General features: G+C 32.2%; 2 protein-coding genes across 4 annotated transcripts; one reads left to right on the top strand and one right to left on the bottom strand.

The window, feature by feature from the left end:
- The first annotated feature begins 4,935 nt into the window (after positions 1 to 4,935).
- Positions 4,936 to 16,917, top strand: LOC124843311 (rab GTPase-activating protein 22-like). 3 transcript variants are annotated; one of them, XM_047320030.2, is made up of 12 exons: positions 4,936 to 5,173; positions 5,466 to 5,601; positions 6,173 to 6,271; positions 7,932 to 8,035; positions 8,385 to 9,169; positions 9,291 to 9,413; positions 9,540 to 9,628; positions 9,708 to 9,908; positions 13,240 to 13,680; positions 14,638 to 14,721; positions 15,457 to 15,698; positions 16,524 to 16,917. In XM_047320030.2, exons 2-11 carry the CDS (start codon positions 5,479 to 5,481, stop codon positions 15,496 to 15,498), a joined length of 2,091 nt encoding a protein of 696 aa, XP_047175986.2. In that variant the 5' UTR covers positions 4,936 to 5,173; positions 5,466 to 5,478; the 3' UTR covers positions 15,499 to 15,698; positions 16,524 to 16,917. The 3 variants fall into 3 exon arrangements, with proteins under 3 accessions (XP_047175986.2, XP_047175985.2, XP_047175988.2); XM_047320029.2 differs by having other exon boundaries at positions 5,466 to 5,613; XM_047320032.2 differs by lacking the exon at positions 4,936 to 5,173 and having other exon boundaries at positions 5,587 to 5,601; positions 7,978 to 8,035.
- LOC124843313 (putative peroxidase 61) lies at positions 16,882 to 18,675 on the bottom strand. Its single transcript, XM_047320033.2, has 4 exons — positions 18,344 to 18,675; positions 17,796 to 17,978; positions 17,510 to 17,669; positions 16,882 to 17,417 (listed from the first exon to the last, which is right to left on the bottom strand). The coding sequence occupies exons 1-4, from the start codon at positions 18,590 to 18,592 to the stop codon at positions 16,996 to 16,998; spliced, it is 1,014 nt and encodes a 337-aa protein (XP_047175989.1). The 5' UTR covers positions 18,593 to 18,675; the 3' UTR covers positions 16,882 to 16,995.
- Positions 18,676 to 19,728: the final 1,053 nt, after the last annotated feature.

Genomic DNA, 19,728 nt, shown 5'->3' with positions numbered 1-19,728 from the left:
ATTATGTCATTTCCTTAATATTAATCTTGTCTTTATACATGTCATGCGTTAGTTTGTGATAATTTTATTATTATTTTTTTAATTTTTTAATTTTTTTGTCACATTGTTATCCTTGTGAGAGTGTTAGTGTTACGTGATCAATGTTGATGACACATGTTAATGACAATGTTACATAACACAATCTTAAATTTAATTGAGTCACATTTTTTTTTAAATAGAACAATGATATTCCTCTCAAACTAAGACCAAGTTAATAATCAAGCTCAATTACAATTTATATATACATCTTAAAATAATATTTTAAAATTTATACATCAAATCATTCTATCTAAATATTAAAATTAACTTTATTTTTAATTTTAATTTAAAATAAATATTTATTTTAAACTTTCAATTTTTTTAAATGTGAATATTTTAAACATAAAATCACACTTAATTTTTAAAATTTTAATATTTGAAATTATTTTTAAAAAATGTATATTTTTTGTAGCTTATTTATAAATTTAATATGAAATTATGTTTACATCTATTAACTCAATTTTTATTATATATTTTAACTTATAAATTATATGTGACACAAAAACTTTATATGTGACAAAAAAAATCAAAAGAAACTAAAACAAAATATTGAAAATAACACGAATTAGCACACACCATATAAAAAACGATATTAACAAAAATGTCCTAAGCTTTATAAAAAAGTAGAACTTAATTTAAAAAATTAACAAATAAATAAAATAAATAACTAAAATGAAATTTAAGACGAAAAGAATATTTTAGTTTATAATTTATTGTAAATTTTCATTTATCTCGTGCAAAAACATTTTAGTGTAAAACCTAATTTGTTATTTAAAATTTGTTAGAAATAATATTTTACAAAATTTTTATATATTCGAAGAACAAAAAAATTTATGATTTATTCTAGAAATAAAACATATTTTTTTAATATCAGTAGGAGATGAAATAACCTTATTAATTTTATATGCGTCTTTAATTTTATTTATTTTTATATTCAAAGTAGTATTATGGTCATTAACCAACGCCGTTGACTAACGGCATACGAAAAAGGTAATTTGATATAGACATTTATTTTTATATGAAAAACTCAACTTAAATTAGTTAAATATTTTAAAAAAACTACGCTTTTGAGATCATTCAAAATTAAAAAAAAATATATATTTGTTTTACCGTAAAAAATTTAAATGATAATTGTCAGGTAAAAAAATAACATTCTCACAGTACTTTGGTATTTTGAAAAACCTGTTTTTACAAATATTAGATTACATAAATGTTTAACATTGATTAACACAGTAATTATATTTTTTTGACAAATTGTCTATTTGAAATTGTGTGGTTAACTTATCTACTTGTTTTATATGTTATTTAGATATGAAGATCATATTTGTAATATAAGTGCCAATGAATTAAAGTATAAGTCTAAGGACTTGTTCTTTTGAGTGGATTTAAGGAAGGGGATTTGAAAATAATTTTTTTTAATTTGTCACGTCAATACAGTTATATACTAATTCTCACAAATTTTATTTTCAAATTCACTCTTATCTATCTCTAAATTCGCTCAAAAAAATGACAAAAAAAATATCTTCAAATTCTCTCAAATCTACTCAAAAAAACAAGGCCTAAAGGTCAGATTGAGTAAAATGTAGTGAAAAAATTGGACAACTTATAAATAAAACAATTCACATACTTATCACGCTAGATATATTTTTTTTGGCAATATTAATTGCCTTTGTATAAATTTGACCAATACTTCGTTATTATTAATCTTTCAATGAATTTTTCTAAAAAATCAATGATAATAGAGCGGATAAAAGAATAATATTAGAGCTCTTTCATAAAATTCATAATAATTTTGAGGAATAACATGAGAGTAGTTTCAAATTTATCAATATGTATAAACCACCATTTCATAAAAAAATAGGAGATTTATTTTATTCTTTTAGATGAAATAACTACCATTATGTCTCACTGTAATAATAAAAAAGAACAATACAATTGAAAATTTTATATAACTATTATTAAAATAAAATAAAAATTATCAAAATGTAAAACCTTGATAAAATAAATAAGTATACAAGTAATTTAATTTTTGTTATTTTTTTAATTATATAATAAAAAGAGTTTTCATATTTACGCGTATAACTTACAGATTAAAAAATAGATTAAAAAATGATTAATATATATATAAAACACGTATAAGAAAAAACAATTAAAAGACCTTGATTATTAATTGTTACAAATAAAATTATATATATATATATATATATATATATATATATCCAATAATTATTATATTTATTTTATTGTGTTGTGTATGATAGTATTGCTGTACTAAATTGATGAGAGGGAGTAGCTTAAGTTGAATTGAAATTTGGTGTTAAAACTCTAAATAGCTTTGGAATTTATTAAATTGAATAACAAAATTGTTCAATTTATTACATGTGATGTGATATATGTTTTGAACTAAAAAACATTGTTTTGAATCAAGAAAATTGTAGAGTTATTTAAACATATGAATCGGATGATTTGTTGCAATTATCTAAGTTTTTACAAGACCTTGAGCGATATTTTAGGATTATTAGATGCTAAAAAAGATTAAAAATCCAAAAGATATTAGGGGTTTAGGACATTAGATGTCATTTAGCTATCCATGAAAGACTAACAAAGTTTTGTTGAATTGTTGGAAATCTAAGTGTGAATCTAAATCTCACATTAGATAGAAATGAGTAAGTTGAGTACTATAAGGTGAAATACTCATTAACAAATGGTTTTGGGTAGAGAATGATGTCAATCATTCGTATGGTTTGACTCGTATCTCATTAGAATTGTATCTCTCCGGTGAACTGTGATATCAAAGCTAATGGTTTGTCTCAATGACCGACTCATCGTGGTTGTGGTTGGTTGGGAATGCTTCCATTAGGCATAACTAAAACTTAAGTTTTAAGGGACCTATTTGTTATCTTTTTAGACAAAAATGAGTTAATGTTGGGTATTAACACTTGTATTTTATGAATTAACATGTTTTAAATTTTGTATTTATGTATATGTTTATTTACGATACATAAACTTTTAAGGAGAAAGTGTTGTATTGAATTTTGGTCTAGGTGTATTGAATTGTGATCCAATAAGATTATATTGACAATGTTATTATCCAACTCACATATTATAAGAGTCGAGGGAGGTTCCTATAATTTGGTGTTTCGATATGAAATACGATCAAACTACACATTATAAGAAATTTACTGATCATACTTAATAGGGAACATTAGTCCCGATTATTTTTTTAAGAGTAGGCTTGTTGAGAGTGTGAAATGATATGATAGGTACGAAAACTCTAAGCCTACTCAGTATACATATTTTGTAAAAGCATAGTCAAATGTTCAAGTCATATAAATTACGAGAAATGTGATTATCTTTTGTGCGTATGCTTTCATAGACATTTTATTATCATTGAAAGTAATTAATGGTTGGATTTTGATAGAAATTGAGTTTATCATGATAAATTATAATTTATATAAGTTTTTATAATTATATTAGCTTTGTTTTATGATTTGTTTACATAAGTTAAATATTACATACGTAAACAGAAAATAATACAAACATAAAAGATAATTAACACTGAAACTATTAATAAATGATATAAACTTTTAATTTCACATTTTTATATAATTGTATTTTGATGCACTGTTTTGAATATAAATATTTTTATTTTAAAAAAACAACTCCTTATCATATTTTTGGAAAGCTTAAGAAACTTTAAATATAATGTATATATTAAGTTAATATTTATGCTTAATATTTTAATAACACTTTAATTAGTAGTGTTATTATACTAATATAGAATGTTACATTTAAAATTTAATTTCAACTTTTATATTACAAAAATAGATTTAAAAAACATGTATGTGAGCTTATGGGTGGAGCCAGTCAATTTTTTTAAGCTCACTTATAAATGAGCTTAAGAGGTTTCACTATAAAGAACCAACCTTTAATCAACTGAGTCGAGCTGACTAAGTGCTCCTGACCCCTCTATCTTAAATATAACAATAGTATATATTAAATGTTATGATTCTGTCTTATTTTTATTTCTTCTAACTTTTTTTTAATAAACTACCAATAAAATAATAGTATTATAAGTTTCTATCTAATTTCAAGAAATAATATAAATCAAACCAATTAAAACTGTCCTGCACAACTTTTTTTTTCTCTCTCTTACTTTTTGACATTTTTTCATGAGATTAAAACTAAATTAACCTGGTTAAAATAAATTGGATAGATTCAAGACTGTTGGTAGAATATTACTATATTAAAACCGGAAATTATTTCATATTATTTAAGAAAAACTCAATAATTCAAACCCATTTCAAAACCAGAATTAAAGAAATTTTTAAAACATATGTATTCTTATATTTGTTTTAGATAAGAACATTTTCTCATAAATGAACACAGAAAAACTCGTGTTTACATTTAAATTTAGAAAAAAAATGTAATTATGTTTTTGGTTTAGGAAATATGTAATTATATTAAATAATATTAAAAATTATTTCTGTCGTCTATGATAATTTATCTCATAAGTTTTTTTAATTTTATATACATATATAAAATTATATTGTAGTTTGGTATACACAAATCTATATAAAGAAAAAAAAAAGAAAAAAATGTTAAGATACAGTATATGGTGGTTTTGATCAACCATGTACAACTTTTTTCAATTTATCACGCGTTTTTATGATTGCGGATTGAGTAATTGTTTAATTTATTTGAAAGCTCTTAAACACGGTATTATTATTCTTAATTATCAATTATAATAATTATGGTTTGATTGCGTACTTAGCATTTGGCAGAAGACAGTGAGATTTGGTTAATCTCAAATTATCGAAGGTACTTAACAGGGAAATACAAACAAAACCGTCTTTTTACTAATTGTTTTTTGTTATTCGAACAACGACGAAGCACTCTCGGAGGAGGTTCTCCTCAACCTGAATTTCAGCCTCCACTAACACCATTACTCCAGCACTCCACCACTCTCTCTCTCTCTCACTTTCTCTCTCTCATCGCAACTCAAACCCTTTCCGTTTCAATCAATCAATCCATTCCGCCATCGTGTCTCCGATCCTTCTTCCATTCCTCTCTCGATTCAACTGCTCACATTTCGGTATGATTGCGATTCATGATTCCACAGTATTTTTTATTTTCATTTTGTTAACACATTCTGTCATCTGCGTATTTTTTTTACCGTCGACTATTGCTCGTTCAATCTCTGCTAAAGAAGGAATATTCTGTAGTCGTTACGCATAGATAGATCGAATTTTGAAATTGAAACGGAAATAATAATAACAACAACGATAGAAATGTAACATTGAAGGTTTTCGTTCGGCATGCAATTAGGGGTTTGTATGTTTGTAGTTAGTTATTGACATTACTGTGATTGGTGATTGTGGTGATAGGTGAGCGAGGGTGATGTATTGTTGTGACGAAGAGAAGCAATGGAATTGTGGAAAAGCTGGGGCTATCAATTTTCGAAAACTGAGTTCCATCGTGCGCGACATTGGGGATCCTTGCCTTTCCCACTCACCCGTAAAGGTTGTTATAACTGTAAGACTACAACTCTACCGCGTTTTATTAACTGTGTTGCTTATGCTCAAGTTCGATAGTTCGCATCGTCATACTCAGTGTGCTGCTCTTTATTTTTATTTATTTTTTATCTTAGACCAGTGGGAGGCAGCATTTTGTTATTTGTTGAACAATTTTTTATGTTTCTTTCTCAACATTGTTTATATTGTCAAGGATTGTCATCAGGGCTCTTTTGAATGGTTTTCTTTGTGTAGAATGGGCCTAGGATGATCAGTCCAAAGCATCTTCTGTAATTTGATTCTAGTTTATCTATTGATAATGCTATAGAACTTCAGAGTTGATTTCACTTTAGACGTTTCTTTTATAGCGGAGTACATAATGTCATTTGAGAACGCTCAGACTCCCTCCTTGGAATTATATATGTATATGTATGTATGCAAGCATGTATGTATTATAGCAAATTCCTCTGTTTGTCATTTGAACACTTGGGCATCTATGGAGATCTTGTTGCTTATTGTAGATATATAATCTTGTTATAAGGTGACCTTTTTTAACGACTGTACTAATCTTCATGGAGCAGGTAAAGAGAATGCTTAAGCCAGACAAATGGCAAGCAATGTCAGATAGTGAAGGAAAGGTATCTGGTTTCCGGAAAGCTCTAAAATTGATTGTGCTGGGGGTATGTTGTCATTATGCGGTGATTCTTTTTCTTCTTTTATTTGTCTGCACCATTATCTTTGTCATCCCCTGTTCTCCATAATCATTTTGTTCCAGTTTAGGATGATGCATGCTCATGAATTTGGTGCACCCATTCATGTTTTTTAAAACAAAAATTATTGTGCATAGAGTAATCGATTTGAACAAACCTGCCAAACTTTATTTAATATGTAGTTATTTTTTTAGTGTCCTTAAGATCATGGATGCTTTTAGGTGGAGGGTGTTCTTTGTTAGTGGTTGTCATTGACCAGCTTTTCTTGAATTTTAATTTTAATTCCAGAGGTGGAGATTGCCAATTTTACATAAAAGATTAATTTACATTAGCGTGCAAACTTAAGAGAGTAGGGATAAATTTTGGGCATGGCATGGGGCAGAGTGATTTTATTTTTTATTTTTATGGAATCCATATTCTTTGGAATAAAGCCTCAACTTAAGGGAGGATTTATTTGTCTATTACTCTTATGAAAACATGGATGTTGCTCACAACTCAAAGGGGAATCTCCTTTGTTTTTTTTTTTTTTTTAATGAAATCATGAGGTTTCATGATGCCACAACCTGTTAATTTATTATATGTGAAAGTCACTTTGGTATATATAATTACTGGAAAAATAAGCTGTAGGCAGTTTGTCTTTATTTTTTGTTAATGTGATAAAAGAAAAATGGATTTTCCTTAACTTTTACCTTCAAATTTCTAATACGCTGGACAGTTTGAACCTAGTCCACATTCACTGTGCTGCATTCAATGTTTTCTATTGTCAACAAATAGTTAGTTCTATCACTAAAATTTTTGTTTTCACCATGGCATTATAGTGAAGTCTCGTGTTCCCTTTGATACTGAATTTACGAACATCGCAAAACTGATATTCACACAACCATAACAACACCTTCGTTCATCATAGGCATTAGTATGTTTTGCTTTTGGGATCCTATTGAGCCATTCTACAGCTTTCAGATGATCTGACCATGATGACAGAACCCTGTCTGCTTTACTTTATATGCTGAAAGCCTAATAAAATGCATTCTGTTCATCATTTTCACAAAACATATATAGAATGACTTTTATTTATTTTTCCCTTTACTATATATTGTACTACAGTCTCTTGCACATGTACTATTTAACAAATAGTTTATCAGTAATCCACCGTTTCATTAAAATAGAAAAAAAGAACTCCCTTAAGTCATGGCCTAGTGGCACAACTTCAATAAATCCTATACCATGCCCTCGACTGAGTCTATTCATTTTACTTCATACTAGGAATTAATCTCTAATTATACCAAATTGGTGATATGCAATTTAGTTTGCATGGGATAACAAGTTGTTTTTCTTCTGAAGTTCTTCCACATGTATGTGTCTTTATTCATCAATCACATCATAGAAAGCTTCAAGTTATTTTTCTGTGTCAACCAATCTGGTTACTTTCTTGCTGTGTTCTGAATATATCTATTGTAATTACTTTATGTTTACTTAAATTTGTAATGTAATTTATTTTTTCATCAATATAAATGTATAAATCTGTACTCTAGAAGGATCAAACATTTGGTTTCAAATATCTAAAATTTAAGCTAATTAGTGAATTGTTTGTCTTCCTGATTTGTTACACTTTTTACACATTTTTTGTTAGGGTGTAGATCCATCAATAAGACCTGAAGTTTGGGAGTTTTTACTAGGTTGTTATACACTGAGCAGCACTGCTGAGTATCGGAGAAGGTTGAGAGCGGCTAGGAGGTGTGCATTTTCTCTTACTTTTTTCCTCCCATTTTGGGATCTTGTATGATATTTTTCACATAATTAATATTGAATTTATGATCTTAGCCAGGAGTATCACGACATAGAACTTGCTAAATTCAATCTTTCTATCATGGATGATTGTAACCATATGGTAATGCATGCATAGCTACCTTCCTTTGGCATCTGGTTACTATTTGTGTAACTGTGTCAATCTTTGGAAGTGTCATTTGTAAAATGACTTTGGCATCCAATGGCCATATGGTTTGTTTCAACTAGGGTAGCATCTTTCTTGCACTCTTAGTATGCAATTATTATTTATGGACTTCAGAAGAATCTGTCCTTGCAGGGAGCATTATAGGGACCTGATTAAGCAGTGCCAAACAATGCATTCAAGTGTAGGAACTGGTTCATTGGCATATGTTGTTGGATCCAAAGTAATGGATGTGCGGACGTTTTCCAAAGATGGCCGGAAATTACAGGATAATATAGAAGAATCTACTTGTTATGATAATAATGTAGAAGTAGGAAATTGTTATGATAGGAGCAATATCTCTACAGAGGAAGCAAAAGCAAGCCATTGGAAAAGCTCAAATAATGGGGTCGAACTGGTTAGTTTGAGAATAAGCACTGATAATGTAGCGTGTGATTCTTCTGGTCAACAAAATTCTAGTTCCCCAAAGTCAGGAAGAGAAGACGAGGAATTGGATTATGTAAGTGGCAGTAGTTTTGATTTTCCTCATTTATCTCTCACTAATATGTCTGAAAATAGTGGTAAAGATCAGTCAGGCATAGAGCTCAGGGATAAGCTTCCTGTGCCAGAACAATCAATATTTGAAGATGACAGTATGCATAGCTTTCGAATTAATAACAATGTAGATTTAGTTATTGAATCAAATGGCAAACAACCTCTTGCTACCTTACATCCCATGGACTCTGAAATTGGAATTGCTTCACCTGATGAGGAAGAACCGGAACTTCTGTCTAAGAATCAAGTTTATCAAGCACAGATGGTAAATCAACTAAAAATATCAGATGTACCTCAGCCAATAATGATAAGATCCTCAATTTCTCAAGCTTGGCCTGTCAGTGAAGAGAGAGTATCAGAATGGCTTTGGACCTTGCATAGGATAGGTACCTAAGTTGTACAGTGTGTTTCCCTCTCCCCCCTAGTTAAACAAGGAGAGAGGGTTTATCTTCTCTTTTTGGTGACAGCATATATTTTGACCTGATCTTCTTTCTAACTCCTTTTCAGTTGTTGATGTTGTGAGGACTGATAGTCATCTTGAATTCTATGAGGACACGAGAAATTTAGCCAGAATGTCAGATATTCTTGCTGTCTATGCCTGGGTTGATCCTGCTACGGGGTATTGCCAAGGTTGTTTTTTCCTTGGTATTTCTTGACTTCTTACAGATGATTCTGTTCTATTTTGTTCTATCAAGAGTCCTGTCACACTGACTCTGGATGCCAACACTTATCTTTTCACTGAATATTGGATTTTAGGTATGAGCGATTTGCTGTCTCCCTTTGTTGTAATCTTTGAGGATAATGCAGATGCATTTTGGTGTTTTGAGATGCTTTTAAGGAGAATGGTATTCACAAATTTTGCTAAATTTCAACTATGTAAGTTAATTTGTGGTGATTGACATGTTTTGTTTCACATATCTCCAGAGAGAAAATTTTCAAATGGAAGGCCCAACAAGAGTGTTGAAGCAGTTGCGAGCATTATGGCATATTCTTGAACTGTTAGACAAAGAAATGTTTGCCCACCTTTCAAAAATTGGTGCTGAAAGCCTTCATTTTGCATTTCGTATGTTGCTAGTTCTTTTTCGAAGAGAGTTGTCTTTCAACGATGCTCTTTCAATGTGGGAGGTTTGTGATTAATTCCCCTCTATCTTCAAAAGAGAACCAATTAATTCAATAGCTACCTCTCGGGTAACTACTTTTTTACTTGCCTGCTTCTACTTCAACAGAATGTCTAGAGATTATTGGATTACTGCAAAACATTGAAATGATTTTTAATATAAAACATAAACACTCTTTCATTATATGCTTATAGTTGTGCCATTTTTAGAGAATTTGACAAAAATAATTAAATAAGAGGAAATAGACTTTGCATTGACAATGTATAATAGTTTTTCATGGTCATCCAATTCTAAATCATCATGTATGGTAAATTTCTTAGCTTTTGCATTACCTTTTTTTTTGGTTGACAGATGTTACGATCTAAGGTAGGGGTAATAATAAGGGTTAGAAAGTATATAATTGAAGGAGAATATTTAGTATAAGTTAATTAGAGTAAATAAATATAGTATAAGTTAATTAGAGTAAATAAATATAGTATAAGTTAATTAGAGTAAATAAATATATATTTAGGGAAATATTCAATATAAGATATTTATAAGGTTTAATGTCTCGGTAGGTCCCTATTTTCGGCGTGAATCTCAAATAGGTCCCTTTTCTTTTCGGCGTCTCAATTGGGTCCCCATTTTTGTAAAATTGTAACAATTAGGGGTCTGCCGTCAAATTGGACAAACGGCCGTTTAATTGTTGCTTACGTGGCATGAACAGTGTTTTCAGTAATGACACGTGGCATGATTCCCATCTGACACGTAAGCAACAATTAAACGGCCGTTTGTCCAATTTGACGGCAGACCCCTAATTGTTACAATTTTACAAAAATGGGGACCCAATTGAGACGCCGAAAAGAAAAGGGACCTATTTGAGATTCACGCCGAAAATAGGGACCTACCGAGACATTAAACCTATTTATAATTAAGGATATATGCTAGGATAATATACGAAGAGATATTTATATTAAATATAGGGATATTTATATTAAATATTAAATGTAGGGATATTTATATTAAATATTAAATATAGGAATATTTATATTAAATATTAAATATAGGGATATTTATATTAAATATATTCTAGAGAAATATTTAATAAGAGATGGGCGGGAAATAATTAGTATAAATAAAGTTAGAGTCTAGGGTTAAAGAGATGCTTATGATTATTGAGTTTTGTGACAGACATTATTGTCTTGTGAGGGAGGTTATGCTCTCAAAGTAATTGAAGGAGGTTATGCTCCCAATTATTGTTTACCCTTGTTTATTCAGATATTACCATCAATAAAAGAGATTCATTCATCCATTGTTATTCGTTCATTGTTCTATTACGTGTGTTTATTGTTCTATTACGTGTGAGAGAGTGTGCAAGGTTGTATTTGGCTAGTTTACGTACTCAGGTACGTAACAATTGGTCCGACCTGCCGGATCGTCAAGGGAGGAAACTGCCGGATCCTAATAGAGACGAGTGAAAGACATCATGGAGGGAAGATTGAATGCAGTTGAAGGGAGACTGGAGAGCATGGAGCAGAGACTAAAGAACATGGAGTTCTCCCTAAGGAGGTTGAAGGCAGAGTTGAGTGGAATACGCCATGAAGTCCAAGCTCCAAATGGGAAGGGACTGCTGGAACCGAACGATAGTGGACTTACGGATCCGAACGTGAGCGAACTGCCAGAACCGAACGATAGCAGACTGTTGGATCCGAACATGAAAGAACAGACGGAACCTATAGAGAGAGGACTTACCGAGTCGAATGGGAGGAGACGGCCAGAACCGAGCGTGAGAAAACTACCTGAACCAAACGGTCTAGTATTGGAAGGAAGAATGAAGACTTTGGAAGGAAGGGCAAATGGAAGAATCAACACCCTGGAGAGAACAATGGAGTCTGTGAAGAGATGGGCCGACAAAAAGAACAGGGGGCTTGTAGTGTTTGGTACACGGACAGAAGGAAGAGAGCGACGTGAAGTACTGAAAGACATTGAAAACCATTCTCTCAGGGCTTATGATTCAGGAGAAGTGGTAACCAGAATGCTGGACGAAGAATGGAAGACATTAGAGAAGGTTTTACCACCACCCGAACCTCCAGACATGAATTGATGAGGAGCCATGAGATCCAGCTCCCCGTTTCCAACCTTGAGGACAAGGTTGTTTTGCAGCGGGGTGTAATGTTACGATCTAAGGTAGGGGTAATAATAAGGGTTAGAAAGTATATAATTGAAGGAGAATATTTAGTATAAGTTAATTAGAGTAAATAAATATAGTATAAGTTAATTAGAGTAAATAAATATAGTATAAGTTAATTAGAGTAAATAAATATATATTTAGGGAAATATTCAATATAAGATATTTATAATTAAGGATATATGCTAGGATAATATACGAAGAGATATTTATATTAAATATAGGGATATTTATATTAAATATTAAATGTAGGGATATTTATATTAAATATTAAATATAGGAATATTTATATTAAATATTAAATATAGGGATATTTATATTAAATATATTCTAGAGAAATATTTAATAAGAGATGGGCGGGAAATAATTAGTATAAATAAAGTTAGAGTCTAGGGTTAAAGAGATGCTTATGATTATTGAGTTTTGTGACAGACATTATTGTCTTGTGAGGGAGGTTATGCTCTCAAAGTAATTGAAGGAGGTTATGCTCCCAATTATTGTTTACCCTTGTTTATTCAGATATTACCATCAATAAAAGAGATTCATTCATCCATTGTTATTCGTTCATTGTTCTATTACGTGTGTTTATTGTTCTATTACGTGTGAGAGAGTGTGCAAGGTTGTATTTGGCTAGTTTACGTACTCAGGTACGTAACAGTGTGAGGCTGTTTTACATTGTTAGTGTATAAATTTTAATAATATATAATTACAACTCAAGGGTTGGATTCAGTGAAAATCATAGCGTTTATAGAGTTATTGATAGTATAGCAGTTTTTGTAACTTGTAACAATGTAATTTGATTTGTTCTCTCATATGTATACATTAAAGAGTATTTAGTAAAATTATCTGTTATTGTGAAAAAAGAGAACTATAAAATTGTTAGATCCTATTGAAAGGTCAAACAGAATAGATAAATGAAAATACTTTTTTTAAGTGGTCATATGCTCAGTAACTCACTTTTAATCGTGGCTCTTCATGTATGATTGTATCACACAAATTTATAGTTCCCATTTTCCATGATAACCAAGAGTTCTCTCTTGATACATCCTTTCTCCGTGTGTGTATTTATAAGAATGTTGCCTATATTTTGCCATTTTCTAATGATCCCTTTTCATATACATCAATGATTTAGTCCATCAATACATGATCAGAATATTCTCGTTTAGTGCAGATGATGTGGGCAGCTGATTTTGATGAATCCTTGGCTTATGACTTAGAAGAGAATTGCCTGGAAGCATTGGAATTACATCTTCCTGGACACTCGAGCAATGATCTGAGAGAAGTAATTGCAGACAGTGGTGATGCTAGTGTGAAGGGTGGTAGGTCACAATCAAATCATAATGAAAATGACAACACAAAAGCTATCCCACATTCAAGTCATGAAAGAACTTGTACCTCTGGATACAGCATCAAATTGAAGTCGTTCTCATCCCATTCCTTTTGTGGATTGGCAAGGAATATCTGGCAAAAAAATGGTCGAGCTCAAATGAACAGTATTTCCTCTTCAATGAAAGAAAATAATGAATTGGCCATATTCTGCGTTGCAGCAATTCTGGTTTTAAACCGTCAGAAGATCCTTCGAGAAACTCACTCCTTTGATGATATAATAAAGGCAGGTGCTTCAATCTTTTGTGTTTTTATTTTTTATTCAGCATTTAATTACTGCTTCAAAAGTTATAACTATTTTACCATTCTTACTTTGTCTTCTATTTTATGTTTATAATGTTTGGTTTTGGGTACCTTTGTTTGGATTATGGTTTTTGAAAATGTAAAGTTGAAATTGTACAGACTTCTATTTCTGGAAGCTTGTATTCTTCCATGGACTTTGTACCTTCATGACATTTTCAAACTAACTTGTAGAATAATTGCATATGATTGTTATCATTTAATGATGTCTGTTGTTGTACTCTATTGAGGAAGGTTAAAGGAGCTTGTTGTATTGTACTTATTTGTTGACTCTTTTCTTGCATCAACTTATAGCTGGTTCTGGTATTACTATATATTACTAAAACCCCATTCTCAATATATTTGTAGGCTTAAAGAGCCTTTTAGTTCCCATGAATAAAAGGTTGTTTTGTTTTAATACTCTTTTTTTTTCCTGGTCGGCCCTTGTCTTTAGTGATGTTGTGGTTAGCATAGATTATAATACAGGCCTGATGATTAAGGGCTAAAATGAAATATAATATTATAGGCACCCAAGCATGACAAAGTTAAGAGGGCCAAAAAAAAAACTTATATTATGGTGACCAAAAAGTTATTTTTTTCATTTCTTTTATCATTTCACCATGGTTTGTTTAGGTTATTTTATTGTATCCAATTTTATGTCTTTTTTCTGTGATTTTCCATAATCATTTCTTTAAAGTCGAAACAAATTTCTTTAAGTTCTTAATGAAATCTGTTTTTAACTGTGTTGTCTTCCTCAACCAATTTCTTTACTTTTTTTTCAATGAGATCTGCGTTCAAGTTCTAACTTAGTTTTCCTTCCTTGGGTGGTTCATTAAATTCATATATACGAATTGAATCATTATTGTGCGTTCTCTAACTTATATACCAAATTTATATTTCATAGATCTTCAATGACAAGATGTTAAAGATCAATGTGAAAAGATGCATAACAACTGCAATCAAACTCCAGAAGAAATATTTTAACAAGGTAAATCTTAAATTAGTTATGTTCCTCTATGTGCAACTCATAATAGAAGGTATTAACTGTTTTTGCTAACCTTGTATCATTTTTTATTTGGTGAGTGCTTAATCAGTGTTTTAGTTTGTTGGAGATTCTATATTGGTTAGTGATATATGACCAAAATAATGTATTCAAGTAGAAGATATGTCTCGTCTCATCAGCTTATTTTTGGATTTGAGTCAGGCATTAGTCCAAATTGTAAGACGGTATTAGTGTGCATCCTAGTCGTTGTTAGGTCTAAGTTTATCAGTTATTGAACCATCTGTGTATGTTCAGTTTTGTGAATTTCACACTTGTAATGTTCAATCCATAGTGTGAAGAGTGAATTAGGGATCTTACATTTATTAGTAATATGGAGAAAATAGTATATATATATTAGTTTTGTGAATTTCACACTTGTAATATACAATCTATAGTGTGAGGTGTGAGTTGGGGATCTTAAATTGATTAGTGATACGTAGAAAATAGTACATATAAGTGGTGGATAACTATCGTCTCCTACATTATCTTTTTGGGTTGAGTTAGTCCTAAGCCTGAATTCAAAGATAATCTTTTATGGATAAAAAAGTTTGGAAATATTGCTAGTCTAGTTCATTTCATTTTGATGCGCTTTGGATTCCTGCTTTATTTGCTACAAATGTATTTATTCCTTATATATTTCTAATATTTTGTTTTTGAAATTAAAATCTCATCTCTCGATAGGTAATCAAGAAAATGAATTATGGTGAAGAGAAAGTGGACTAAGGTAATGTCGCCAGTATACTTGGGACAGAAGCTCTGAATGAAAAAAACTATCTCACGTATATGGCACTGCGTTTCCAAATGGGAGTATGGTGTTAAAACTTTAGTCATTACTTATCCACTTTGGATGGAAGACTTTGCAGCTTGAAGTGGTTTTGCTTCTGGAGGTTCATTCGATTGACTTCATTACACTCTTTAATGAGGTAATATCAATTTGTTCTGCATCACATTTTATTAGTTTGATTGACTATTGAAAGTTTCTATTTTGATTCATGGACGGTCTTTACCAAGGCATTTCTATAGAGTGCTGCACTCAAAGTTCTCTTCCCTTGGAAATTTGATGCAAGGATTATTAATGACCAAAAACTATTTTGTCGGGTAACAGCGAATACTTAGGGTATAACTATTGCGGAATGAACAAAAGGAGAAATTAATTGTCACGATTTTCATCAAAAGCCACAAATATGTAGGGAATCAAATATAGGAGCGATGATCTATTTTATTTTTGTATGTGTATGCTGGTGTATCTGTACGTTGTTGTTTCTATTTCTTTAAAATTTATCCCTGCTAAACTAAGACTGAACAATGTAGAAGGTGTTGTTGCTTTTGTTGTTTCTGCCGTATGGAGAAAATTGTGCACAGCTACATCCCTGTCAAGGGGGTTTTAGGACTTAATTTACTTATGTCATATCTTGTAAGGGATTCTTTTTTTTCTACGCACTTGTGTGCTTTTGTCGTTTGTAAATAATTTTATTTATAATTGATTCACGCATGCAATATGTCGTTTGGGGATGCACGGACTTCAGTAATGGTTTCAGATAATTGATTACTCGAATTTTCAAAAGAAATTTGATTTTAGTGAAGTCATTTTTAAGGTGAGCTTACATACATGCGTTTTTTTTAGTATTCCTATTTAGCTTTTCTTGTTTATTAGGAGTTTGTTCCGTCAGTAATGCATTTGATTTTCCTTATATTTGATTTTCCTTATATTGTATTAATATTTTCTCTATACTTTCCTCCTCTTGAAGCCACTGGAAAGAGCGAAAGGGAACTTTTCATCACTCTGGTTGCTCCCAGGTTAATCAATTTATATCGTGGATAAGTGCACAGGTTATGCAGACAATTTATTTCTTTGAATTTTTGGTTCGACTCATTTCTGGAGAAAATTGTGCAGAAGTTTTTTTTACTACCCAGAGAATTTGGAATACGGAAAAAGCACAAGCATACTAGTAGAAATAGAGGGTGGATGTCATAGGAAGGATTGCTGTAAGATATGGGAACATGTAGTCAATTTTTGTGGTGGTTTCATTTAACAGAAAGGATTTATGTTTTATGACGCTGGACCAAGAAGAGTGTTTTAGTGAATTGATTTGCTGAAACTCACAAGTTATAAAAGACAAAGAGGGTATTATTCATGTATTATTCTTTACCTTCAAAACACAAACAAATCTGTTTATACTGGGCATAACTTGGTGCACTCTAATCATCCGATTTCGCCTCCTACTTATTTGCATATCGGCAATTTTTGCGTATTTCACCTTGGTTTCCCGTTAAAACCTTGAAATTCCCCATTTGGTACATTGCTGCGGCAAAATTTTTCCGAAAATCTTCAAATCCCGCGGCGAACTCCTCGGTTATCTGTTTAGTGTTATTACCATTTAGTAATTGTTGATCAACTCCTAGGACAGCGTCGTTGGATAGGATCCTTCTGTAGTATGACTCTGTGAAGTTGTAATTTGATCCAGACTCTGGGTTTAGGTATACCAGAGGATCTGGCTGTCCCTTCTTCCTTGGCGGGCAAAGTTTCCTAAGTGACTCTAGTAGAGTGGCACTCATGCTTGGATCGGGTTTGCCGGTCCCGGCGTAGTTGTACAGGCGGTCAACAATGTAGCTACAATGTGTTCTCCCCAGTGTGTGTGCTCCTGTGTTGATTTGCAGCAAACACATTAATTCCAACCAAAAAATTAGAAACATTATAGTATGTAATTTCTAGTGGAATGTAGGTCTTCCTTACCTAGAAGTGTTGTCATGTGTACTTCATTCAAGTTCCTCGATCTGAAATACACTAGAAGTTCCTGCAGCGAGATGGATGGTGATGGAAGGTCTACCGATGCAGCATCTGATGTACTGCTGTCCTTTCTTCCTGTTAAAACTGGGTAAGATGGTCCACCTGCCTGTTGACATCAGTCCTGAAATCGGTTACTTTTTCTACCGCTTAAATCGTAGCCCTTTCATAATGAAGTGGCAAGTGGAAAGTAGACTAGTATGCTTCTATATAGAAGTGGGTGTCGAGAGAGTACCAGATGAACAGCATCTCTGGTGGCGAGGTGAAGTATATCAGCACAGGAGACTTTTCCAGGGCATCGTGATTCGAGAACATATTTGATCTTGTCAATGGCTACAAATCCTCCAAGCCCCCGGTTTTGTGCCGCTTTTTTCTCTGGATTTGGTCCTTCGTCAAGCAGAATGGACGCATCACATCCCTAGGCCACAAAATGTTATTTAAGGTATAGAGGGGGAAAAGAACAAAACATCCTTTCGTCTGAAAGGTTTGTAATACAAATCATGCATAAGTAACTGTCATGCTATGATTTAAACTCTAATTTGTTAAACTCCAACGACCTAAATGAACAAAGTGATTTGATTATGTTGGACTTTTGACAACACTATCTTCGTATGCCTCCTGGTATACAAGTCAAGGTGTGGCTATTTTGTAATCCATGCGTAGATATAGTCAGTATTCTGCTTCTAAACTAGCAGGCTTTCCTTTGTGTTGTAAAGTTGAGAAGTGAGTAGGAAAGAAAAAATTACAAGCAGTATCAGGATAAACAAAGTTAATAGTACATACCGTGACAAAACAGTCGGTGTAAACCAAGCGGAGGAGCTTTGCCGTAATGCTTCTGTCACTATCCCAAAACAGTTTAACTTGGTGCCGGACGTACTCCTCCGCGTCGCGGCATGTATTGCTGATCTTGTAATAATGCCACTTCAAATTCGTCGGCGGAGACCTCACCACTGCTGCGTCTGCCATCCCATAACATAGGCTCGCCACTGCAAAAACTACAAGTGGAAAAGCCACACGCATACTTCTCTCCATCTTGAGTGACTACCACTTCCAGCTTACTCTTGCTCTTTGTATAACACTATGCTTGTTTGTTTGTGGTACTGCCAGTAACGTATTCCCTCTTGCTGCTTATATAGCACACTGTCATACTGTCATGGTGGCATAACCGACCACAACATCATAGTGGACTATATAATAATTAAACAAAATTATAGAATTCATAGAATAATGGGTTTCTAATTCGATTTACGCCCAAATTTGAAATGTAACAATCCAAGCATTGCGGCACCGTGTGGCGGAAGAGTGAGGCATGGAGCTGTTCACATGCACCAAGGCGTTTTCAGCATCCTTCATTCCTTCCAAAGCTATTTAATGCTCTGGCGTGGGTAGTAAGGAACGTGCTTTGCATGTGACCACGACTTCGATTTTGGGTTTAATACTCTGCCCACGGTAATGGTTCTTTTGTTGATCCAATATTTCCTGCGTATAGAAAAAACTGCAGTTTTCTTAGGGAACGATGAGTATTGTTATGGATTCAAGATGCGGCATGTGCCATCTTGGTCTTATCTCATCGCAGTCAAGGTGTTATTTTTATTATGTTGAAACCTCAAACATATGCACTAAATAAATTCCCAGTGATCACTGAAACAAATCAATACTGTGCAATTTTTGGTATTACCCTCAGAGAAAAATTATCCATCATTCCTAGTCAATGGAAACAAAGAGAAGGTAAGCGTAGCTTGGGTATTTTATGAATAATAATGGGCCTGTTCCTTCTTTAAACATACTTTACGATGCTTGCCTTAACGCAACTTGATTATAAAGCTTTTGACTGTTTAATATGGAAAACACTACCAGTTGGATCACAAATTGGGAGGTCATAAAAGTAAACACGTTAACATGTGAATTGGACTATAATCCTCGTACAGGCAAAATAAGCAAAGTTGGAGCTGATTTAAGTGTTTTAGAAATTATAAAGCGAGCTTAATTGCATTTCAGGAGGCGAAAGCAAGCTTTGTTAAAGAGGCTTTTAATCTATATGTGAAGTAAATACCACTTCACCCTAAACGTTTAACTGAGCATTCAACCATTCCTTTTTCTTGTGAATGTTCTCTAAACACCGTGTTATGACGATGATCAGTAATATTAAAGCGACGTCGCGGCTTCCA

Source organism: Vigna umbellata, chromosome 6 (genome assembly GCF_029865625.1).
Source record: "Vigna umbellata cultivar VRB3 chromosome 6, Vumbellata_1.0, whole genome shotgun sequence".
NCBI lineage: Eukaryota > Viridiplantae > Streptophyta > Magnoliopsida > Fabales > Fabaceae > Vigna > Vigna umbellata.
Note: the sequence above shows the minus strand (reverse complement) of the source record. Positions and strands in the feature narration are given on the sequence as shown.

Bases quoted from the DNA above. Each gene is read 5' to 3' on its own strand.
- LOC124843311 (XM_047320029.2), top strand. From the start codon at position 5,479: ATGTATTGTTGTGACGAAGAGAAGCAATGGAATTGTGGAAAAGCTGGG. The intron at 9,170-9,290 runs GTACCTAAGTTG...ACTCCTTTTCAG, and splicing joins TTGGACCTTGCATAGGATAG to TTGTTGATGTTGTGAGGACT. The intron at 9,414-9,539 runs GTTGTTTTTTCC...ATTGGATTTTAG, and splicing joins TGCTACGGGGTATTGCCAAG to GTATGAGCGATTTGCTGTCT.
- LOC124843313 (XM_047320033.2), bottom strand. From the start codon at position 18,592: ATGGAGAGAAGTATGCGTGTGGCTTTTCCACTTGTAGTTTTTGCAGTG. The intron at 17,670-17,795 runs GTACTCTCTCGA...TGATGTCAACAG, and splicing joins CCAGAGATGCTGTTCATCTG to GCAGGTGGACCATCTTACCC. The intron at 17,418-17,509 runs GTAAGGAAGACC...AAATCAACACAG, and splicing joins ACACATGACAACACTTCTAG to GAGCACACACACTGGGGAGA.